A 25,641-nucleotide genomic window follows, 5' to 3' on the forward strand; every position below is an offset into this window, starting at 1 on the left:
CCTGTGTGAATGCTGACGAAAAATATTCATTTAGCGCCTCTCCTATCTCTTCGGACTCCACGCACAACTTCCCACTACTGTCCTTGACTGGCCCTAATCTTACCCTAGTCATTCTTTTATTCCTAACATACCTGTAGAAAGCTTTAGGGTTTTCCTTGATCCTACCTACCAAAGACTTCTCATGTCCCCTCCTGGCTCTTCTTTGCTCTCTCTTTAGGTCCTTCCTGGCTAACTTGTAACTCTCAAGCGCCCTAACTGAGCCTTCACGTCTCATCTTTACATAAGTCTCCTTCTTCCTCTTCACAAGAGATTCAACTTCTTTAGTAAACCATGGTTCCCTCGCTCGACCACTTCCTCCCTGCCTGACAGGTACATACTTATCAAGTATACCCAGTAGCTGTTCCTTGAACAAGCTCCACATTTCAATTGTGCCCATCCCCTGCAGTTTCCTTCCACATCCTATGCATCCTAAATCACACCTAATCGCATCATAATTTCCTTTCCCCCAGCTATAACTCTTGCCCTGCGGTATATACCTATTCCTTTCCATCGCTAAAGTAAACATAACCGAATTGTGGTCACTATTGCCAAAGTGTTCACCTACCTCCAAATCTAACACCAAATCCAATGTGGCCTCGCCTCTTGTTGGCCTATCTACATATTGTGTCAGGAAACCCTCCTGCACACATTGGACAAAAACTGACCCATCTAAAGTACTCGAACTATAGCTTTTCCAGTCAATATTTGTAAAGTTAAAGTCCTCCATAACAACTACCCTGTTACTTTCGCTCCTATCCAGAATCATCTTTGCAATCCTTTCCTCTACATCTCTAGGACTTTTCGGAGGCCTATAGAAAACTCCCAACAGGGTGACCTCTCCTTTCCTGTTTCTAACCTCAGCCCATACTACCTCAGTAGACGAGCCCTCATCAAACGTCCTTTCTGCCACCGTAATACTGTCCTTGACTAACAATGCCACACCTGCAACAACCATTCCTGTCTCTGCTCTATCCATGTCTCCGAAATGGCCACAACATCGAAGTCCCAGGTACCAACCCATGCTGCAAGTTCACCCACCTTATTCCGGATGTTCCTAGCGTTGAAGTAGACACAGTTCAAACCACCTTCCTGCCTGCCGGTACACTCCTGCGAGTGTACTGGCAAATTGAGGTATACAAGATGATAAAAGGTATGGATAAAGTAGACATGGAGTGGATGTTTCCTCTTGTGGGGCATTCTAGGATGAGAGGTCATAGTCTTAGGATAAGGGGTAACAAATTTAAAACAAAGTTGAGGGGAAACTACTTCTCCCAAAGGGTTGTGAATCTGTGGAATTCGCTCCCCCAAAGTGCGGTGGATGCTGGGACAGTGAGTAAATTTAAGGAGGAGTTAGGCAGATTTTTAATTGGTAATGGATTGAAGGGTTATGGGGAGAAGGCAGGAAAATGGGGATGAGGAGCATATCAGCCATGATCGAATGGCAGAGTGGACTCGATGGGCCGAATGGCCCAATTCTGCTCCTATATCTTATGAACTTACAAAAATTATTTTCTTTTTCAGGTCGATTCTTGGATGAGGATGGAAAGCACATCTACTCTCCTTCGAGTAGCTACCTGCCTTTTGGGGCAGGCGTCAGGGCTTGTCTGGGAGAGGTCCTGGCCAAGATGGAACTTTTCCTCTTCACAGCTTCTTTTCTTCAGCGTTTTACTGTCCAGGTTCCCCCAGGCCTTCCCATGCCAGACCTGGATGGGAAATTTGGGATTGTCCTTCAACCAACAAAGTTCGAAGTGCAGCTCAAACTCAGGAAAGTGTGGGGAAACCGCAAGTAATTTCAGGCGACCCGTCACTGAAGCAATGAATCTTCACAAAGCCCATTCACTGCAATAGAACTATGGAAGCAATTGCAAGCCTACTGGGAGGGTCTGAAAGGCTGAATGGACCCGCTCCTATTTCTCATGTTCTGATTACATTCTACTGGGCCTCATAACTGATCAATGTAGTAATTTACATATCGCTTTGTCTTAATTTGTTTAAAGTGTGTTCTCTACTGATTTAATCTTCATCATATATAAAGCTGCTGAAAATAGTAACATAAATTGCAAGCAGGTGTTAAGAGGAAAGTATTCGGGGTTGGGCTAAGTTAGGATTTAATTCCAAGCAGGAAGGATCGTGACAATGACAATATTTGGGTCAAACACAAGTGAAGTTTCAGAGATGATTTTAGGATTGTGTCAATATTCCTCCCAAAAAACATGCCACAATTCAGCAACGCAGACGTTGCCTCAAATTGAAATTGCCCGGTTCATGTCAGTTTCTTCCTGATCTAGGTTCAAGCTGCTCAGACACGCTTTATGTTGGTCTCCTCTTGGCTGGGAGGTATCGCAGATTTGTTTTCCATCAACCTGGGACAGACACTAAAGCTGGAGCTCAGAGTCAAAAGTTAATTTTCTCCGAACAGCACCATCATGGCAGCAAGGTGTCACAGCATTCAGCCCTGCTGCCTCACATCGCCAGGGACCTGGGTTCGATTCCGGCCTCGGCTGACTGTGTGTGTGTGTGTGTGTGTGTGTGTGTGTGTGGGGAGTTTGTACGTTCTCCCTGTGTCTCTGTGGGTTTCCTCTCACAGTGAAAAGGGGGGCGGGTTCGGTTGATTGGCTATGCTAAATTGACCCTTAGGGTAAATGCGTGGGGTCAAGAGGATAAGGCCTGGGTGCGATTGTTGTTGGTGCAGGCTCGATGGGCCGAATGGCCTCCTTCTGCACTGTAGGGACTCTACGATTCGCTCTCTGAATCCTCGTGCCCTGGATGTCCTTGGCGTGACAAATGGAACTGTCCCTGATCACTCAGCCTGATAGAATGAGGGAGCTGGATTATTCATTGTGGAGACTGTTATTCATTGGAGACGATTCTATGATTTGACCCCATTGATTCAGTTCTTTGCTGGTGTCAGTGTTCTTCAAGGCAAAACTCTGAATAAAATTACCTTTATCGAAGGTCTGATTAGTGAAACTTCCTTCTTTAAAAGACCTGGGTAAAAGGCAGTCACTTGCAGTGATTCCCTATTTCTTAAAATAAAGGCCTCAAACCAAACTGTCTCTTCAATGCACACACACACACACACACACTGTAATTGGATCTTCATTGAGCCTTTGTCCTGGGAACTTACCAGCATGCATTCCTTCAGCAAAATGAGACAGGTCATTGTGGCGATACGTTAGCCATTGTCATTGATAGGAATCAGTTCCGATCTGATTGTAAATACTCAAGGTTTTGTGTTGCTGCAGTGGGAGGTTACATCCAGATGAGAGCGGCCATCCTTGTGTCCGATTGGACCTCTCCCCCACTCCGTGTTGAGAATGATGTTTTCCTCTGCTAGTCCCTGGAGTGTCTTCCAGCCGCCACCACCCTGCGCGCCCCCCCACCCCGCCCCCCCCAAAGCCCAAACTTTGACTTGCCAGATAGCAGGAAAAAAACACTTCTGTATTTTTGACGGCATTTATTTTCTGTTCTTTTCATTAGACTAGAGCTATAGTACAATTCACCTGGTGTTAAAGGCAGTTAGTAGTGGTGTGTTTTTTATAAATGCTGCAATATTTATAGTTTGGGACAATTTATTTTCTCTGCTGATTTGTATTAACTTAGACATTGCTGTTCAGGATAACGTTTCTCTAAAACAAACCTTTGGGTGAAAATGTGAAGTCTTGATAATTGTGTTTTTCTATATTTGCATTTATGTAAATGTAAATTCTGCAAGGCCTGGATAGAGTAGATGGTTACCACTATGGGTACTGAACCATAGATGGTTAGCACTATGGGTACTTGTACATATGTTACTGTTGGGGTTAGGGTTGGGGTGTTCTACCTGTTGGTATTGTTCTGTGGTACACTCCGGTTGGCTCCGCCTACCTGTAGGAGTATAAAGGTCACTGCACTGCCTGGTGACCCTTTAGTCTGGGATTGTATTGTTATATAGTATGCTCCATTCTTGTTACTTTGGGCGGCACGGTAGCACAGTGGTTAGCACTGCTGCTTCACAGCTCCAGGGTCCCGGGTTCTATTCCCGGCTCGGTCACTGTGTGTGGAGTTTGCACATTCTCCTCGTGTCTGCGTGGGTTTCCTCCGGGTGTTCCAGTTTCCTCCCACAGTCCAAAGATGTGCGGGTTAGGTTGATTGGCCAGGTTAAAAATTGCCCCTTAGAGTCCTGGGATGCGTAGGTTAGAGGGATTAGCGGGTAAAATATGTGGGGGTAGGGCCTGGGTGGGATTGTGATCAGTGCAGACTCGATGGGCCGAATGGCCTCCTTCTGCAGTGTAGGGTTTCTATGAATGATTTCTATGAAAAGCCTTTATTTCCCGGGTACGATCTAGCCTCCCGAGTGATTTAATCGCGCATCAGTAAATAAAACTCTTTTATTCCACATCAGCTAACGGGAGTTTGTTAAAGGCACGGCCCCCCTATCATTTATGTCTCATCCATATCTTTTGTCCCCTCCAGCTGTGACCATTTCAATGCTCTCCTGGTCTTGAGTATTTGGAGTATTGTGAGCAGTTTTGGGCCCCATATCCAAGGAAGGATGTGCTGGCCTTGGAAAGGGTCCAGAGGAGGTTCACAAGAATGATCCCTGGAATGAAGAGCTTGTCGTATGAGGAACAGTTGAGGACTCCGGGTCTGTACTCATTGGAATTTAGAAGGATGAGGGGGGATCTTATTGAAACGTACAGGATACTGCAAGGCCTGGATAGAGTGGACATGGAGGATGTTTCCACTAGTAGGAAAAACTAGAACCAGAGGGCACAACCTCAGGCTAAAGGGACGATCCTTTAAAACAGAGATGAGGAGGAATTTCTTCAGCCAAAGAATCTGCAGAACTCTTTGCTGCAAAAGGCTGTGGACGCCTCACTGTTAAACACCTGGCGAATCTTTGTGTCATCCGCCAACTTACTAATCCTACCTCCCACAGTCATCTATGTTGTTTATATAAATTACGAATAATAGGGGACCCAACACAGATCCCTGTGGTACGCCACTGGACACTGGCTCCCAGTCACTAAAGCAGCTTTCTGTCATCACCTCCTGTCTCCTACAACTGAGCCAATTTTGAATCCACTTTATCGAATTACCCTGTATCCCATGTGAATTTACCTTCTTTACAAGTCTCCCACGTGGGACCTTGTCAAAGGCTTTGCTGAAGTCCATATAAACTACAACTGAACTACCCTCATCTACACACCTGGTCATCCCAAAAAATTCAATCAAATTTGTTAGGCATGACCTCCCTCTGACAAAGCTATGCTGACTATCCCTGATAAAGCTTTGCCTCACCAAGTGGAGATGGATGCTCTCCTTCAGAATTTTCTCCAATTGTTTCCCTACCACTGACGTGAGACTCACTGGTCTGTAGTTCCCTGGTTTATCTCTACAATCCTTCTTAAATAGCAGAATCACATTAGCTGTTCTCCAGTCCTCTGGCACCTTCCCGGTGGTTAGAGAGAAATTAAAAATTTGGGTCAGAGCCTCTACAATCTCCTCCCTTGCCTTCCACAGCAGACAGACACAATTCACTCAGATCTGGAGATTTATCCACTTTTAAGCCTGCCAATATCTTCAATACTTTGTCTTTCCCTGTGGCAAATTGCTGAAGAACCTCAGTCACACGCCCCAAATTCCATACCATCATCCTCATTCCCTTGGGTGAAGATGGAGGATGTGAAGTATTCATTCAACTTCCTGGCTCCACCCATTGTTCCCTAATAGGCCCTACTCTTTCCCTGGTTAACCTCTTTCCATCGATATAGAATACCTTCGGATTTTTTTTTAACCAGCCAGAGCTTTTGCGTATCCCGTCTTTGCTTTCCCAATTGCTTTCTTAAGCTGTATCTGCTAAAAGCCTTTCTTTTCCTTCTCATTGTATCCTGAATCTCTCTGGTCATCCATGGTTCTCTGGGTTCGTACCCCCCCCCCCCCCCCCCCCAACCCCGCTCTTCTGTAGACTTTCCCACGAGTAGCTGTTCCCAATGTACTTTGGCCAAATTCTACATTATTTTACTAAAATCGCTCTCCCCCTCCAAAACATTTTTTTGCAACTTGCCTATTTCTTTGCCCATGACAAACTCAAACTGCATTGTGTTGTGGTCACTATCACTAAAATGCTCCCCCATCTCACCACCTGTCTGGCTTTATTCCCCATAATTAGGTCCAGCACTTGTTGGACCCTCTACATAATAGTCTAAAAGGTTCTCCTGTAAACATTTCTAGAAATACACTCCATCCAAGCCCTTAACACTACATTTATGCCAGTTACATGTGGGGAAAGTTGAAATCACCTACTATAATAACCCTATTGTTACTGTTTTTACACACCTTTGCAAACTGAGTATATATTTGCTCCTCAATTTCCCACTATCTGGGGGTCTATAGTAAACACCTAACAATGTGGCTGCCTCTTTTGTATACCTAAGCTTCACCCACAAAGCTTAATTCGACGTCCTCTCCAAGACATTATCTCTCCTTACTACAGTAACTGACTCCTTAACTGATAATGTAATGCCTCCTCTTTTACCTCCTCCTCTCTCTCGTCTGGAGACTCTATATCCCAGAATGTTGAGTTGCCAGTCCTGCCCCTCCCTCAACCAAGTCTCTCTGATGGCTACTATATCACAATTCCACATCATCGCCCTAAACTCATCCGTTTTACCTGTAATACTCCTGGCATTAAAGTAGAGGCCATCTAGCCTTGCCTTACTCCCTTGAAACTTAAAGTTAAAAGTTTATTTATTAGTCACAAGGCGGCTTACATTAACACTGCAATGAAGCTACTGTGAAACTCTCCTAGTCACCACACTCTGGTGCCTGTTCGGGTCAATGCACTTACCTGGCACGTCTTTCAGACTGTGGGAGGAAACCGGAGCACCCGGAGGAAACCCACGCAGACATGGGGAGGACGTGCAGACTCCACACAGGCAGTGGCCAGAGCCGGGAATCGAACCTGGGTCCCTGGCGCTGTGAGGCAGCAGTGCTAACCACTGCGCCACCCCATCTTTCGTGGGGATGTTTCCCCTCGTGGGAAAGACCAGTTGTTAATACAACTGCACTCCCTCTGATGTGATTGTTTTACTGTATTATGCTCTTGTCGCATCCCAACAGTCTGTGGTCCCTCCCCCTGCTCAAAACTCCTCCCAACACTGGCAAAACATCCGTCCGTGTTAAATTTCAATGAATCCAAAACTCTGCAGCTGATATCCAATCCCATGTCAAATCCAATTGCCTCATCACGCCCTGTGCTTGCTGACTGACATTCCTCCACTCTCCTCCAACACCTCACATATCAGATTCTCATTCTCGTGTTTAAATCCCTCATTGGTCTCACCCGCCTCACCCCCCACCCCATCTCTGTAAACAGGTGGCGACCCCAACACATCACCACTCTTCCCCCACCACCCACCCCCAATCCACCACCCACTGACTCCAACCACATTCTCCCACCCGCCTTCAGCCATCACCAAGCTCCATAGCCTTCCCTTCCTTTAAGAGCCACTGCACTGCTTTTGACCAAGTTCACCTGATCTCTCCTCCATTGGAATGGAATCCATTTTTTTTTTATTAGTCTCTGTGAAACCTTTGGGATGTTTTTCCAAGGGAGGGGGACATAAGCCCAAGTTGCTGTTGTCTTCTAGTTGCAGCAGCCAGGATTTTACGCAACTGAGGTGAAAAGGCCCAACAGTAACCCACCCTGACTGGGGAACAGATGAATCTGCGAATACCCTCAACCAGGAAGCCATCATCCCATTTATGGAATGCAAACAGGAGAGCTCTGGCCTGATTACACCTGTCCTATCAAAGTCATAGAATCCCTACAGTGCAGGAGGCGGCCACTTGGCCCATCACGTCTGCACCAACCACATTCCCACCCAGGCCTTATCCCCGTAACCCCGCAGAAGATTGGGGCACATAGAGGTGGGGGTAGGGTGTTAGCGTGGATTGGCTATCCAACAGGAAGCAGAGAGTTGGAATAAATGGGTGCTTTTCTGGTTGGCAGATGGTGACTAGTGGCATGCCGCAGGGATCGGTACTGGGGCCTCAACTGTTTACTATTACATAGATGATCTGGAGGAGGGGACTGAGTGTAGGGTAAAAGTTTGCTGACGACACGAAGATAAGTGGGAAAGTGAATTGCGTGGAGGAAGCGGAAGGTCTGCAGAGAGATTTGAATAGGCTGAGTGAGTGGGCGAGGATCTGGCAGATGGAGTATAATGTTGGCAAATACGAGATTATTCATTTTGGAAGAAATAAAAGCAAATTGGATTATTATTTAAATGGAAAAAAATTACAACATGCTACTGTGCAAAGGGACCTGGGGGTCCTTGTGCACGAGTCGCAAAAGCTCAGTCTGCAAGTACAACAGGTGATCAAGAAGGCAAATGGGATGTTGGCATTTATCGCGAGGGGGATAGAATATAAAAGCAGAGAAGTCTTGCTGCATCTGTACAAGGCATTGGTGAGGCCGCAGCTGGAATACTGTGTGCAGTTTTGGTCCCCTTACTTGCGAAAGGATATATTGGCCTTGGAGGGAGTGCAGAGAAGGTTCACCAGGTTGATACCGAAGATGAGGGGTGTAGATTATGAGGAGAGATTGAGCAGATTAGGTTTGTACTCGTTGGAGTTTAGAAGGCTGAGGGGTGATCTTATAGAGGCATATAAGATAATGAAGGGGCTGGATAGGGTAGAAGTGGAGAGATTCTTTCCACTTAGAAAGGAAACCAGAACTAGAGGGCACAGCCTCAAAATAAAGGGGGGTCAGTTTAGGACAGAGTTGAGGAGGAACTTCTTCTCTCAGAGGGTGGTGAATCTCTGGAATTCTCTGCCCATTGAAGTGGTGGAGGCTACCTCGTTGAATATGTTTAAGTCACAGATAGATGGATTTCTGATCGGTAGGGGAATTAAGGGTTATGGGGAGCAGGCGGGTAAGTGGAACTGATCCACTTCAGATCAGCCATGATCTTATTGAATGGTGGGGCAGGCTCAAGGGGCTAGATGGCCTACTCCTGCTCCTATTTCTTATGTTCTTATATTTACCCTGCTAATCCCCTGAAACTAAGGGGCAATTTAGCATGGCCAATCCACCTGACCCACACATCTTTGGAGTATGGGAAGAAACTGGAGCACCCGGAGGAAACCCACGCAGACACGGGGAGAACGTGCAGACTCTGCACAAACAGTGACACGAGGCCGGAACTGGGTCCCTGGCACTGTGAGGCAGCAGTGCTACCACTGTTCCACCCCGTCTTTCACGGAGATGTTTCCCCTTGTGGGAAAGACCAACTCTAGGGCCCATAAATGTATGGTAGTCGCTAATAAATCTGAACCTCTGATGGTTAGAACTTGGAACTCTCTGCCAGGAGGAATCATTGAAGTGAACAGTTTGGAAGGGAAAGCTATATAAACACCAGGGAGAAAGAGGTGATTATACGCAGTTTCATTATTTTTTTTGAATAATTTTCATCTCGGTAAAGTCACTGACTGACCAAGTTTAACCAACTCCCCAGAAACCATGAGTTAGCCTTTCATTTTCTGCTGACTATTTTTAACCAGATACTGTGCGACGAGGTGATCGATGCTGCTTCCGGCCCAGTCTTCTTGATGGCGCCTGGCTGCCATGGTTTGTTGTGATGGTGATAATAGCTCGAATAATAGAATGGTTACAGTTCAGGAGAAGCTATTCAATCCATCGCGGCCTCTGGCTCTCTACAAGAGTAACTCAGCTAGCTCCACTCCTCCTGCCCCCCCCATGGCAACTTGCGTGAATTGCGAGGTTAATGACTGCATGTAGGAAAGCGTGAAACTCCTGCTGTATTTGAAGAGTCCCACAGTGGATAGAAGGGCCCGTTCAAGGGCGAGTGGAGTGTGCACTCATTTGTCCCAGCAATAATGTGGCAAGACACTTGAATGAAAAATAATGACTATGAGATCAGAAGACACTATTGATTTTTTAATAAACCATTAAAATACCTATTGGAAAATTACAACGTGATGTTAAAACCAAGTTAGAGCTAGCAGTTGGTAGGAATACTCCAAGGAGCACGCCTTCACGAGAAAACCGTGATTACTTAAGACCAGACCAGCCTAGTAGCATCTGTATGAAGCTCCCTGCAGTTCTTAACAAAATTTCCTTTTATATTCAGTAGTTTCTACCTGTATACTTCAAGATTTTGCTTATTCACTTTAAAAGTGTTTTTTGAACCGAAACAGTGAATTAATATTTAAGTCCATACTTTCCCAGTTAACATGTCGGAATGAGATTTCCCCTTTCCCGCTGCCATTTTAAAAAAAAAACCTCTAGTCACTCGCCTATGCAGTCTCAGTCAGAGCGGAGCTACACACTACACAGTGTAGTACCCCCCCCCCCCACCCACCCCTCCCCCAGACACAAACCAGGCTCACCTCAGCAGCCCTGCCTTCAACCGCTTTACCCGTCTCAACCTGCCCCTCATTGGCTCCTGCACTCAATTGGGCTGCCTATGAGCCAAGCTTGGTTAAACTCTGTGTATTACAAGTTCCTTTGGCTCCGTGTTATATCCTTGCTCAGTTAGAATGATCTGCGACATTACCCATTCCATTGAAAACCAGTGGCCATGGTTTGAAGCAGTCAAGATCTGGCAAAAAAAAAGTCATTTGGTTCGCTTACCAACACATCCGACTGGCAGTTCTAGTACCTGACATTGGAGGGGACAAGCTTGTCCCAGAGTTGTTGAGGCAGCTCTAAATAAATGACTCAAAATATCAGCAGAAATCTACAGCCCACTGTAACCTAATAGCAGATTCTAAGCTATAGAATTATTGGGGTGGGGCGCTGAGGGGAAGGGAAGGGAGAGAGGAAAGGTGGCTTGTATGTTATTCACTAATATGGATAAGAGGGATGAATTTGGAGATGTGCTCAGGCCCTGATAACAGGTTTGGCATGTGTGTGTGTGTGTGCGCGGCCATACACACGCACACATACTGAATCTGTAATTCACCTAACGTCACTCCACATGTACTTCAGCGTAGTACAGCGCTGTTGGAGGTACCATCACTCGGATGGGACGAGGCCCCATCTGCCCATTCAGGTGGGCACTGAAGCTCCCACATCATTGGAAAAGCAGCGCTCTCCCCAGTTTACTGGCCAATGTTTATCTCTCAACCAACACCCTAAAATGCATCATTTTTTTTTATTGCTGTTTGTGGGAGCTTGCCGTGCACAAATTTGGTTGCCTTGTTTCCTGACATTACAACAGTGGCTACACTTCAAAAGTACTTCATTGGTTGTAAAGCGCTTTGGGGGGGTGGGGGGGGGTGTCCTGAGGTAATGCAAGGTGGTAAATATAAATCCCAATCTTTGATTTAAACACACGCACGCACACACAGTGGTCATAAGTAGAAGACACAGGTGCTTCAGGTAAATGAATGGGTTTGTAATCTTGCAGCACAGTGCACAGAGAGGAACCAAAATGAACTAGAGACATGGCACTGATGGAGAAGCAGCTGTGGTGAGAGGGAGGGAGAGTGTGGCTGTTCTCACTTGCACAGCAGGTCTCTGGGTCTATTCGAGATATAAAGCACACCAAATCAAACACCACCCAAACATCAGTCAAAACCACCTTCGCATCACTTAGGAAACTTATATTAAAAAGTCCATTCTCAACAACGGTACCCATGCCAGTCAGGCATGACCCCACATTAAGTCGATAGCTACAGACACAACACAAAGAAAAATTTGCAGATCCAACCCAGTTATGGCTTTTTTTCTTTTGTTTTCAACCATGAGTCAACCTCGGTAGGTGATCTGATCATCTCAACTTCCCACGCTCCCTGAACCTCCATACGCAACATGAATGTAAAAATTCAAAGCCTTGGTAACCGAAATAATGAAACTTGTGCTTCTGTAGAGAGAGAGAGAGATACATAAATGTGGAAAGATGCCCTTTTATGCAGTTTAAAGCTGGTACTCACAGTGCCAGAAGACAGAACCTTCACCCCTTCTATTCAAAAGCCCACACAGTGCTCCAGTACCAAAGTCTCCCAGTTTCCATTCCGTTTGAGAGTTCAACCCAGATGTATAAAGCTGTCTCTCTTACAAGGACACAGGTAAATAAAAGTAAAGTGGTCTTTTCAAACGACACAAGATGAAAGTAGGGTCACGATCCCATGCAAATATGCTTTGATTAAAAATTTAAATGTTGGATACAAAATTCCAGTTGCTGTCATAACTGCTTCTATACCACAATATGACAGGTCAACACTAACCATCACAGAGTGCTATTCTTGTAGCTGGCCTGACCAATATCTCTTGGTTCAGTGCTGCCAGCCCGGTCTCTGTCCCACAACACCACCAATCTGGCATTTACCTTCTCGTCTCTCCCTTCCCAGTACACACGTGAGGCCAGGATGGTTCTAAAGCTCAAAGAAAAGACAGCATGAGGAGTCCTTGAGCACAAATGTCAGAAAGTGCAGCTTGATGGGGGAGCTTGGGTTAGGTTTGGGAGTCGTGATGCTGGTGAGCTTGCAGCAACTCATTCTCATTGATGGTGTCCAGCAAAAGACACACCGGCTCCTCCGTCACGTCGGGACCGTGTTGCTCCTTGCGATCCTGCTGCTCGTGTTCTTCAGTGAGGCCTTCCTCCCGCGGGTCCGCACGAGGGCAGGAGTCACACACATTACAGCTGTCACAGAATTCCATCGCACCCCCCAATCCGTCAATCAGACCATCCAATTCCTTTGCGTCATCGTCTCTGTTGCAAACACACACCTCGATTCCAGAATCCCCAGTGAACCTTCGGTGCCTTCCCGGGGTCTTATCGACATCCTTGATTTCCAGGCAAGACTGGTGATGCCAGCTCTCAATCTTGGAGGAAGAGCTGGGGTAATAATCAGTTAGTTGCTCTTTCTCGGGGCAGCTAAGCTCCTCGTCCAGGTCCAAGCAACAAGCTCGCACAGGTTCTAGTTCAGTGCCAGTAACCAGGTCCTCGGTCTGGTTGGACGTTGGCGTTTTATTCAAGCTGTGCTCTGAGTAGGTAAGTGAAGAATCGAGGTCCAGTGCGCTCCCCTGACGGGGCACCACCTCACACACTGTTGGCACAGAGTTACTTGGGGTGGTCGGCGACCTGGCTGGCTCAGGATTAGTGGAGCCGTTGCAAGGTGTGACGCACTGCTGGTGAAAGGCACTGTAAGGAGGTGGTGGGGTCACAGGTCTGTTCACCACTTCTTCATAGGGAGGGAGTAAATAACTTGGCAAAAATCCTGTTTCGTTTCCAGAAGGGGTGGAGGGGAAGAGGAGGAAAGAAAAAAAAATATTTATATTTATAACGGAAATATATTTCAGCACAACAGTAGACATATCAAAGGGTGCAGAAATCCCAGAAACAATACTGAAAAATCTCAGCAGGTTTGACAGCATCTGTGGGGAGAGAATAGAGCCAATGTTTTGAGTCTGGATGACCCTTAGGTGGCAACAGTGGTTCGCACTGCTGCCTCACAGCGCCAGGGACCTGAGTTCAATTCTCGGCTTGGGTCACTGTCTGTGTGGAGTCTGCACGTTCTCCCCGTGTCTGCATGGGTTTCCTCCGGGTGCTCCGGTTTCCTCCCACAGGCCGAAAGACGTGCTGCCTCGGTGCATTGGCCGTGCTAAATTCTCCCTCGGTGTCCCCGAACATGCGCCGGAGTGTAGCGACTAGGGATTTTCACCGTAACTTCATTGCAGTGTTAATGTAAGCCTGTTTGAGACACTAATAAATAAACTAAACTTAAAAAAAATTATTTTCCCTCCACCGATGTTGTCAGACCTGCTGAGATTTTCTGGTACTTTCTGTTTTTGTTTCAGATTCCAGCATCTGCAGAATTTTGCTTTGGCCCAAGAACAATATTTTCCCAGGATGTCGAAATTTTAACACGACCCAAATAACAACTCAATGATAATTGTTAATTAACACTATGACCCTTTGCAGAAATTTGGCTGTATATAGTTGTTGTAATGTTGTAAAACACGATGGGAGCTTCACAGGAGCTAAGAGCAGAAAGAAATACTGACACTAAGTCACATAAAAAAATATAGGGGCAAATGACCAAGATCTAAGTTTTGAAAAGGGGAGAGAAATGTAATGGGCAAGGATCTCAGGGAAGGCATTCCAGAACTTAGACAACTAAAGAGATGGCCACCAATGTGCAACAATTAAAATCAAGGATACAGAACAGGCCAGAATTACAGGAGTGCGGATATCCCAAAAGGTTGTGGGCCTGAGGGGATTGCAGAGGCTTCGGAGAGGAATTTGAAAACAAAGAATGAGGATTGTAAATGTCAAGGTGTGCAAACAGAATAATGGATGCTTTTCCCAACTTTTGAGCATTTAACCAGCTGAGGTTCTATTTGCAGCAGCTGAAATCAAGTCAACCCAAGAGAAAATGGAACACTTGGAAAGCCAAATATTAAACAAGGGAAAAACAAAACACAAGGGAAGTTGGGCGAGATTAGATGGTTCAATTGTGGAGTTAGCAGCACAAGGACAGAGTCAATGAATAGAAATCCAGCTATGCTGAAATTTCTACTGCTGTCTGCAATTGAGATTGCATTCCGAGAAAAACATGCAATTGGAAGCTTTAAAAAATCGTAAAGATGTGAGTGTAAATTTTGATGGATTGACATTTAGGTATCTATATAGAGATTGTAAAACACAGCTGGGCTGAAGCTTGCATTAAAATAATGACAAAGGAACAGAATGATGGTCTTATCTTAGAAACCCTACAGCACAGAAAGAGGCCATTCGGCCCATCGAGTCTGCACCGACCACAATCCCACCCAGGCCCTACCCCCATATCCCTACATATTTACCCACTAATCCCTCTAACCTACGCATCCCAGAACACTAAGGGCAATTTTAGCATGGCCAACAAACCTAACCCGCACATCTTTGGACTGTGGGAGGAAACCGGAGCACCCGGAGGAAACCCATGCAGACACGAGGAGAATGTGCAAACTCCACACAGACAGTGACCCAAGCCGGGAATCGAACCCAGGTCCCTGGAGCTGTGAAGCAGCAGTGCTAACCACTGTGCTACCGTGCGGTCATACTGTAGGAGGCAGAAGTCCTTAAAAAAAGTGTCTGATTTTCGACGCCTACCCCGCTCCCCCACCCCCCTTGAGATTCTCCCCAAATTGTGTTCTTCAACCAAGGGAACAATTAACTGCAACCAGCCAAAGCAGTTCTTCAACCTGCCACCAGAAAGCAGGCACGAGCATTTCCACCCTCCTCACCTTCACTTTCCCGTGTCCAGAACCTCATCCCATTCAATAACTCTATTGAATCACCATACGTTTGTGATCAGCCAGTGCTCTCCACTGAACAGTGTGTGCGGATCGCTTTCCCAGTCGCTCTTTGGCAAAGGAAGTCTGGATTATGGCACAGTGGTTAGCACTGCTGCCCCACAGCGCCAGAGACCCGGGTTCAATTCTGGCCTCGGGTCATTGTCTGTGCGGAGTCTGCATGTTCTCCCCATGTCTGCGTGGGTTTCCTCCGAGTGCTCTGGTTTCCTCCCACAGTCCGAAAGGCTTGCTGGTTAGGTGGGATTGGCCATACTAAAATGCTCCTTAGTGTCTGGGGGAATAGCTCGGGTAAATGCATGGTGTTGTGGGGATAGGGCCTGGGTGAGATTGTGGTCGGTGCGGGTGCGATGGGCCGAATGGCCTCTGTCTGCATTGTAGGGATTCTATGAATCCAAGAATCACTTCAATACTGCTGCCGGTCAATTGTCTAATGAAATAGCGGCCCCCCCGACCCCTCCCCCACCTCACCCACAATCCCCTGGGGGAAATGCAACAGTAAACGACCATCATGCTATAAGGAACTCACAGGGACAACCATTTTACACTATGTCATGAAGTAGCATTTTCAAGCGTAACCACTGAACAGCACATTGATAATGAAGGTATTAAACTGTGTTCCAGTTAATTGTTTATTCCAATTAAAGAGATCTGGGGGCTCTGGGACATCACAATTTTTAAAAAGTCAGGCTTAGGTTTGACATCAGAAGTGGAGGGTGAAGCAGGCTCCTGTCCCATGCAGTGGATGTCCCATTCTCTCTCTCTCTCTCTCGAGTGGATCCTATTCCAGGTTGAGGCGGAGATCTGTTTGGATGAGAGGTAGATACCAGAGGCCATTCAGGGCCAGAGTGACCCCCTGGACTGGTTTCAATCACCTAAAGGGGTCACCCTTCCCTTGCTCCCACACCACCAAACAGGCCTGGGGTTTTTATTTTGCCTCTCCCCAGGAGAACACATTGTTTGGAATGTTGTTGGAGGGATGGAGATGATGATTGTAGTAAGAGTTTTAACAAAGGATGAGAGGAGACCTAACAGAGGTGTATAAGATGTTGAGAGGCATAGATCGGGTGGACTCTCAGAGGCTTTTTCCCAGGGTGGAAATGTCTGCTATGAGAGGACACAGGTTTAAGGTGCTGGGGGGTAGGTACAGGGGAGATGTTAGGGGGAAGTTTTTCACACAGAGGGTGGTGGGCGAGTGGAATCGGCTGCCGTCAGGGGTGGTGTAGGCGAACTCAATAGGGTCTTTTAAGAGACTCCTGGATGACTACATGGAGCTTAATAGGATGGAGGATTATAGGTAGGTCTAGAAGGTAGGGATGTGTTCGGCACAACTTGTGGGCCGAAGGGCCTGTTTGTGCTGTAGTTTTTCTATGTTCTAACACCAGGTTAAAGTCCAACAGGTTTATTTGGTAGCAAATGCCATTAGCTTTCGGAGCGCTGCTCCTTCGTCAGATGGAGTGGAAATCTGCTCTCAAACAGGGCACAGAGACACAAAATCAAGTTACAGAATACTGATTAGAATGCGAATCTCTACAACCAACCAGGTCTTAAAAGTACAGACAATGTGAGTGGAGGGAGCATTAAGCACAGGTTAAAGAGATGTGTATTGTCTCCAGACAGGACAGCCAGTGAGATTCTGCAAGTCCAGGAGGCAAGCTGTGGGGGTTACTGATAGTGTGACATAAAGCCAACATCCCAGTTTAGGCCGTCCTCAAGTGTGCGGACTTGCAGAATCTCACTGGCTGTCCTGTCTGGAGACAATACACATCTCTTTAACCTGTGCTTAATGCTCCCTCCACTCACATTGTCTGTATCTTTAAGACCTGGTTGGCTGTAGAGATTCGCATTCTAATCAGTATTCTGTAACTTGATTTTGTGTCTCTGTGCCCTGTTTGAGAGCAGGTTTCCACTCCATCTGACGAAGGAGCAGCGCTCCGAAAGCTAATGGCATTTGCTACCAAATAAACCTGTTGGACTTTAACCTGGTGTTGTTAAAACTCTTACTGTGTTTACCCCAGTCCAACGCCGGCATCTCCACATGATGATGATTGCATGCAGAAGGTGGGACAGGATAGATGGATGGACCAAAGTGTCTTCAACCTGTCAGTCATTGGCATCAGACAGCTCGAGCAGATTGGCCATGGCACAGATTACTTGCCACAATCCCAGTCATGTAAACAATGACAGACAGGTTAAAGACACTGGACAGATAGAAGATGCAGTAAACATTAGCAAGAAAAAGAGTGAGAAAGTTTCACTTTAGTTTGTGGTTTTGCTCGTGATGCTGAACTCAAGCACATTGTGACCACAGGCTGTTGATATTCAGGTCATTTAAAGAGGGATTCTCACCATCAGCAGCTGGTGAACGTTTGAAAAATGACATTGAACCATAGAATTGCTACAGTGTGGAAGGAGGCTATTCGGCCCATCGATTCTGCACGGACTCTCACAAAGAGCATCTTACCTGGGCCCACAGCCCACCCTATCCCCATAACCCTGCACATTTACCATGGCTAATCCACCTAATCTGAACACCTTTAGAAGCAAACATTTGTGAGGAATATATTTTTTCCATTCAATTTAGCCCTGATTGAAAGAGAAAGGGAAAGGAGGAAACTCAAAGGGACAGGCGCAGAGAGACAGAGGAAGAAAGTAGAAAATATATGCATTCAGGGAAATAGGTGGACAGGGAACCCTGAGACAGGCACAAACAACAAACACTGACGCAGAAACAGGCAGAGAGAGAGACATATATATACAGAATGAGAAAAGAATGTGGTCGTATGGTTTGGTGGGTTAGAGACTAACAGGAAACAGAAGTTATGACAAGCTCTCAGGCTGAGTCAGAACCGAACCGTCACACTGTTGGGGTCAGGAACCTTTAGTTCTGTTGATATGAGCACAGCTGCTGTTTAAACAGAATTATGTATGAAATAAAAATAACTAATCCAAATTCGAACAGTTTCATCTCCCCACCCCACCGCCCTTCAAAAAGTGAATTTTCTGTTCCTTCACGGTGATGGACAAGAGAGAACAAACACTTTCCACTTCATTGACAACATCAAGCAAGTAGTGGAGATGCCGGCGTTGGACTGGGGTGGGCACAGTAAGAAGTCTCACAACACCAGGTTAAAGACCAACAGGTTTATTTGGAATCACGAGCTTTCAGAGCTCTGCTCCTTTGCCAGGTGAGTTCTGATGAAGGAGCAGCGCCAAAAGCTCGTGATTCCAAATGAACCTGTTGGACTTTAACCTGGTGTTGCTAAAACTCTTATTGTGTTTACAATAATGGCAGCGTAGCAGCTAACAATTTCTTACAGGGCTCGATAGAGTAGAGGCAGGAAGGATGTTGCCCTTGGTTGGCTGGGGGTGGGTCAAAAACCCAGAATAAGGGGCTGGCTATTTAGGACTGAGATGAGGGGGAATTTCTTCTGAGAGGCTGGTGAATCTTTGGAGTTCTCTGCCTCAGAGGGCTGTGGGAGCTCAGTTATTGAGTATGATTAGGAATGAGATTGGTAGATTTCTATATACTCAAAACATCAAGGGATACGGGGACAGTGCAGGAAAATGTTGTTGCAGTAGAACAGCAACCATGATCTCACTGAATGGTGGAGCGGCTCGAAGGGCTGAATGGCCTCCCACTGCCTCTATTTCTTCACCCTTTGGCCAAGCCATGTTGGCAAATTAAAATCATAAATGCCAGTTTTACCCTCCTGACCCAGACTCACCAAGAACCTGCATCCAAACCGTTCACTTTCTTATTTCACTGTACAACCAGTAGGCGTGTTTTTCAGGAACCCTGATGAACTATTTTGGTCCTTTCCAGTTTGTTTTTAAACACTATTCTCTTGCTGGGTTGAAAATCTAAGCACTGTGCTGGAGTGCCATACTTCAACACCGAATCTAGGCAGCAAGCACCGAGTCTATTTGGCCATGGGGCAGCATCACCACTTTCCCCATCCAGTCTTCAAACAGATATCTATGCATAGACTCTATAGTGGGAGTCAATGAATTGTCGTTGGAATCCCTCCACTGCAAGCCCGTGAGACCCGCTATCGCTACCACAGAGACGAATAACGTAGATGCATTTAACAGGAAGCTAGATAAACATGTGGAGAAAAAAAGATTTTGCAATGGGAGGAAGTTCATGTGGAGCACATACACCAGCACAGACCAGTAAGATTGAATGGCCCTTTCCTGTGCTGTGAAATACTATGTAATCCTGTGTAATCTTTAGATTGGGTGGAGCATGGGGCTGAACTTCCAACATAAAGTGGCAGCAAACAGGTCAGAGAAACCAGACCCAGTGTGACGTGTGATAGAAACACATACTCAGGTAGAGTGGAAGCAGGGAATAGTTACGAGCTCCCTGATAGGCGATGAGGTTGATCTCATGTTGCCGTTGCTGCTGCTGTAGTCGGAGCTTGGCTCGTCGGTGGTGACAGACGCAGCAACAGCTCAGGATGATGATGATGGTCCAAACGAGCCAGAACCCTGGAGAAGAACAGGAGAAATATTGCACATCATTAAAATCCAGCTTCCATTATTCAGTCGGCTACACAGACTTAAAAGGGACATGTGAAGGATGCTAAATTAAAATAGAAATCGCACACCAGGCTTCCCAAGGAACCAAATAATTCCTGTGAAGTTTAGCTAAGAGGAAACGTCACACCATGTCCATCTATTTGTAGTAAACAGTCAGCAGTACAATCACCGACGGGTTAATGATGTCAACAATGATGTTCCTTTAAAAGTTACAAGCCATGATAAAGTCCTCGGTGGGTCAGACATGCAGGTCCTGCTGTCCTAGTTGGGCAAATTCACTAACCAGGAAATTTGAAAGAATTAATTAATAAAATTAGAATAATTAAGGCAGCACGGTGGTACAGTGGTTAGCACTGCTGCCTCACAGCGCCAGGGAGCCAGGTTCAATTCATGTGTCTATCTGTATGGAGTTCACATGTTCTCAGATATCTGCATGGGTTTCCTCCCACAGTCCAAAGATGTGCGGGTTAGGTTGATTGGCCGTGCTAAATTGCCCATTAGTCTCAGGGGGACTAGCAGTGTAAATACATGGGGATAGGCTGGGATTGTTGGCGGTGCAGGCTTGATGGACCGAATGGCTTCTTTCTGCACTGTAGGGATTCCACGATTCTAAATCCTCCCCCACACCCCCAGTTCCATTTTGAATTGTTGACTATTGGTAAATCGTGCTTTACTTCGGTCTCCATGCATTTAAGAAAATGAAAAGCAGCAAAAACAAAAGCAGATATTTTCCTTGCTCCAAATATAAATGCATCCTTAAACTATGCTGCCTATACCCTCAGCTGCACCCAGCCCCATTCACCCATCACCCTCATATTTATTCGTCTTCAATCAAAGACTCACTTGTTGTGCTGAAATAGCTCCATGACCTCGTCTCTCCCCATCTCGAGGATCTCCTCCAGCCCTCCAACCCCAAGATCTCTACACGTTCAGGCCTTGTGTGTGTTCCCACTTTCCTTCACCCACAATTTGTGCCTTCAGCTGCTTAGGCCCCAGCCCTGGAATTACCCCTCTAAACCGCCACCTCTTTCTCTCTGCTGTTAACATGAACTTTCAAACCTACCTGTTTGACCAAGCTTCCTGTCACCTGTCCTAGTAGTTTCTCAAGTCACTCAGTGTCAAACATTGTCCAACAACACTCCTGTGAAGCACTTTGGGTCTTTTAACAACATTAAATGCACCAGATAAAAACAGCTTTTGGCTATTTCCTTGAATGCTGTCCATGACCCCTTGATGTAAACTGCACATGGAAGTTTGGGGGAAGTCAGTTCAACTGTGCAATTCCCTGAAGTAGCCAAAATGGTCAAAGAGAACAAAGAACAGTACAGCACAGGAACAGTCCCTTCGGCCCTCCAAGCCTGCGCCGATCACGTTTACCTATCTAAACCAACCGCTTATATCCCTCTATTCCCCATTTGTTCATATGCCCATCGAGATAAGTCTTAAATGTGGCTAACATGTCTGCCTCAAAGACCTCAGTTGGCTGTGCATTCCAGGCCCCCACCACTCTGTAAAAACTCCCCTCGCACGTCTCGACTGAACCTTTCCCCCCTTATCTTGAACTTGTGCCCCCTTGTAATTGTCATTCCTGCTCTGGGAAAGAGCTTCCAACTTTTCACACTATCTGTACCCCTCATAATTTTATAAACTTCTATCAAGTCACCCCCTCAGCCTCCATCTTTCCAGGGAGAACAAGTTTATTCAATCTCTCCTCATACCTAATACCCTCATACCTAATACCCTCCATACCAGGCAATATCCTGGTAAAAGTTGGTAAAAGTCCTCAAGTTGGAGAGACACCAGAGGACTGCAGATACATGCAGTTGTGTGTCAACAGCTTCAGGTTTTTGATTTGATTTATCATTGTCACATGTATTAGTATACAGTGAAAAGTATTGTTTCTTGCGCGTTACACAGACAAAGCATATCGTTCATAGAGAAGGAAATGAGAGACTACAGAATGTAGTATTACAGTCATAGCTAGGGTGTAGAGAAAGATCAACTTAATGCAAGGTAGGTCCATTCAAAAGTCTGACGGCAGCAGGGAAGAAGCTGTTCTTGAGTCAGCTGGTACGTGACCTCAGACTTTTGTATCTTTTTCCCGATGGAAGGAGGTGGGAGAGGCAATGTCCAGGGTGGGTAGGGTCCTTAGTTATGCTGGCTGTTTTGCCAAGACAGTGGGGAGTATAGACAGAGACAATGGATGGATGAAGAAGGATGAGGGAAATAACACAAAATAATTCTCACATACAAGGTCAAAAGTAAATTAAAGTCTTTGTTTAGGAGAAGTGGGTATTAATTTCTGGATGGGGGGGGAATGGAAATTGGGGGTGGGGGGGGAGGGGCGGGGGTGCAATGGAGGTGATCACCTTACATTAGGGAGGCCAGACGTCCAGCTTTAGGCCGGACAGTCCGGCTTTTGAGCACTCTGTCCTCCGTCCGGCGCCACCTCAAGCCGGACGTTAATTTGTCTTCCTTTTTTGGGTCACAGTGCCCGGGTACTGATTGACGGCAGCACCGGGCCAATAGGAAGAGGAGTGGGACTGCCAATCGGATCGAATGAGGGAAGGCGGAGCTGCGCGTCGATTTAAACATGCGCAGTGCGAGTCATGGGGAGGCAGATCAGGGTTTATCTCTCGTATTGACAAATGGTAAGAGAAAAATGGTGGAGATCAGGGAGCGATGGATCTGGAGGGTGATGAGGAAGGCTTTATAAGCATGTTGTACAAGCCCAAACCCCGAAAAAGAGTTTCCCGATGTCATGTTTGCACCGAGCCAGGCCACAGCTCCAATGTTCAGCTCCGCATTAACGGCCACCATCTTAATTGGATACGATATGCAGCGGTGCGCACGCGCAGTGGCCATCTTTCGTGGGGCCATGTGCAGCAGTGCGCACGCGCGGCAGCCATCTTTGTCCTCCTTTTTGGAAATTTCGAAGTGGCCACCCTACCTTACATCTGGATCCCATCTATTCTGCTCTGCTGCATCCATTTTGGAATCCTGGCTCCAGTAGGGATTTGGAAAGCTGCTGCTTATGTGCAAGGATCCAGGAGGAACGGACAGCTGTTAACAACAGCAATCTCCATTCCGCCAGATTCCTCTCCTGGGCCCTGCTTTTGAAGTTAAACTACCGCTATTCAGGAAGTGGCAAGTTGGGGGAGATCACAATTCTATTCTATTTATTTTATGTAACTTGGATGCGTACTTCTAAAAACAAAATCCTCTCCAAGGCCAGCACACTGGCAAGGAAGTTTAGCTCTGCTGAGTAACATGACAAGGCGCTCTGCTGGCTGTGTTTCCTTCTTCTCTGCTCCACTGACGCCACTCTGCAGCCTTCTGGAACATTCAGATGCTCAGCTTCCGCTGAAATGATCCCAAGAAATGTGTTTACTGGCGTGCCAGTAAATCAAGTTAACAGATCGTGCTTTAGGAAACACATTGCTGTATTTTGAACAGCTGGATCACACGGTGCACACAAGCAAATTAAGGCTCTGACTCAGCAAATCCACCTCAGGATGTGAAACGCGGCCCAGTTTTTCCTCTTTTGGCCCTCGACGACGACAAACATTTTCCGCCCCCTTTCCTCGGCCCCCACTGTCTAAATGTTTCTTTTTCTTGCACAAGTTCATTCAACAACCTCATCTTTCTAGATATCATTACCAGTCTACCGGTTTTGGTTAGTGTTTTACAGCTGGGTAGTTCTCTGCCTCCAAGATGTTTACCCAACATTACACTGAATGCACTGCACAGAAATAGGTTATTCAGCCCATCAGGTGTATTCTGGAGTTTATGCTTCACACAAGTCTCCTTAAAGTTTATTTGTCACAAGTAGGCTTACATTACCACTGCAATGAAGTTACTGTGAAAATCCCCTAGTCGCCACACTCCGGCACCTGTTCGGGTACACTGAGGGAGAATTTAGCATGGCCAATGCACCTAACCAGCACGTCTTTGGGACTGTGGGAGGAAACCGGAGCACCCGGAGGAAATCCTCGCAGACACGGGGAGAATGTGTAGACTCCACACAGACAATGACCTAAGCCGGGAATTGAACCCCGATCTCTGGCATTGTGAGACAGCAGTTCTAACCACAGTGCCGCCCCGGTCTCCCTGTAGGAGGAGGAGTGTCTTCCTACCTTATTTGATCTGACCCTAACTGCTTATCCTTCTCCCTCTCATATTTATCCAACTTCGCTTTAAACACATCCATGCTACTCACCTCAACTATTCCACGTGACAGCACATTCTACATTCTAGCCAACCTTACTACAGAGACATTTCCCATTAATTCTCTTTTGGATTTATTCATGACCAAACTATATTTATGACAAGTAATTTTGATCTGGTTTGAAAATTCAAGTCATTATAAATGATATTTACACAAAGATCAGATCATATAGTACTTAGAAATGTGATCTTCTAATCCTTCAACTGTGGTAGATTTAGTTGCAATTACACACACCATTGCCGCTCTTTCGAGATTGGAATTGGACAGCTCTTTCAAAGAGCCAGCACATGTATGATGGCCTGAATGGCCTCCTTCTGTGCTGTAAGATTTGTGTGATTCTAACACCATTCGTGTATATTTTTTTCCCCCAATGTGGAGGACCTTTGCTTTGTCCACGTTAAATTTTGTCTGCCATTTCTCTGCTCACCTACCTACTTTTTGTTTCCCCGATTAGTTCTGTAATTTCTGAGCTGCCTTCTTCAATCTCTCTGTCCCTCTGCAAATCAGACCATGTTTCATTGTGTTTCTGAACTGAGTTTATTTCAGTTAGATAGAAATAAATGATCCCAACAACCACCCATTGCAACCAGTATGCTACCTTATTCCACACAAGTCCAGCATCTGTCAAACCTACTTGCTCTAAAAACAGTTCAGTAACATGAAGATAATTATAATTAGAGCAGGTTGTAAAAGTCCTTTTGACGGCTGGAGAGCAAGGGGGCTGTCTGACTTTGCCCTCAGTCTCTGTAGTTTATGACAGCGTAACTATGTTACAGATAACAGAGCAATGAGAACAAGATAATCCATCTCGCACTTCCTACCTGCTCTACACAAATGAAAGGAGTCAACAGAGTTCAAGAAACATTGAAATAGGAGGAAGCCATTCTTGGCAAAACAATAGCATAGTAGTTATGCCATTGGTCTAGTACTCCAGAGATCCAGGCTATTGCTCTGGGGACATGGGTTCAAATCCTACCACAGCAGCTGGTGGAATTTAAATTCGACTGAGAACAAATCTGGAATTGAAAATTAGTCTTAGTAACGGCGACCATGAAATTATCATGGATTGTGGCTAAAAGAAAAAACATCTTGTTCATTTAAGGAAATCGCCATCCTTATCTGGTCTGGCCTACATGCGACACTGGATCTACAGCAATGTGGTTGACTCTTAACTGCCCTCTGAAATGGGCAATTATGGATGGGCAACAAATTCTAGCCTTGCCAGTGGCACCCACATACCAAAGGAAACCAAACAAAGCCCCTTGTGATTAGATGCCCTCTTTCTTAACTCTGCCGTTTGATAAGCAATAAAATCTGTAGGATACCTTGCCACACACAGCATCCCTCCCCCAAGTGGGGCTAAAAGAAAATTCAGAACTTTCATAATTAGCCTCTAAGTCAATGTTTGCAGTTGGGATAGCAACATTCCCAATGAATGGGATATTCCTCAATGTGGAGATGTTGAAGAGAGCAAGACGTTTACCTCAAGGGAGCAGATTTCGTGAGTAGGAACCCAATAAAA

At 46.0% G+C, this 25,641-nt stretch overlaps 2 protein-coding genes across 5 annotated transcripts in view; one reads left to right on the forward strand and one right to left on the reverse strand.

The window, feature by feature from the left end:
- Positions 1–3,696, forward strand: part of cyp17a1 (cytochrome P450, family 17, subfamily A, polypeptide 1) — a 49,648-nt gene extending 45,952 nt beyond the window's left edge. Inside the window, exon 8 of the mRNA XM_078223158.1 lies at positions 1,561–3,696. Within this exon, the coding sequence (XP_078079284.1) occupies positions 1,561–1,829 (269 nt within the window). The 3' untranslated portion in view covers positions 1,830–3,696. The remainder of the gene's footprint in view (positions 1–1,560) is intronic.
- A 6,276-nt stretch (positions 3,697–9,972) lies between these two features.
- Positions 9,973–25,641, reverse strand: part of wbp1la (WW domain binding protein 1-like a) — a 95,563-nt gene continuing 79,894 nt past the window's right edge. For all 4 annotated transcript variants that reach the window (XM_078223159.1, XM_078223161.1, XM_078223162.1 and 1 more), the window contains 2 exons: positions 19,679–19,840; positions 9,973–13,272 (listed from right to left, as the gene is read on the reverse strand). In XM_078223159.1, coding sequence (XP_078079285.1) covers positions 12,506–13,272; positions 19,679–19,840 — 929 coding nt within the window. In that variant the 3' untranslated portion in view covers positions 9,973–12,505. The remainder of the gene's footprint in view (positions 13,273–19,678; positions 19,841–25,641) is intronic.

Source organism: Mustelus asterias, chromosome 11, assembly GCF_964213995.1.
Source record: "Mustelus asterias chromosome 11, sMusAst1.hap1.1, whole genome shotgun sequence".
Classification (NCBI taxonomy): domain Eukaryota; kingdom Metazoa; phylum Chordata; class Chondrichthyes; order Carcharhiniformes; family Triakidae; genus Mustelus; species Mustelus asterias.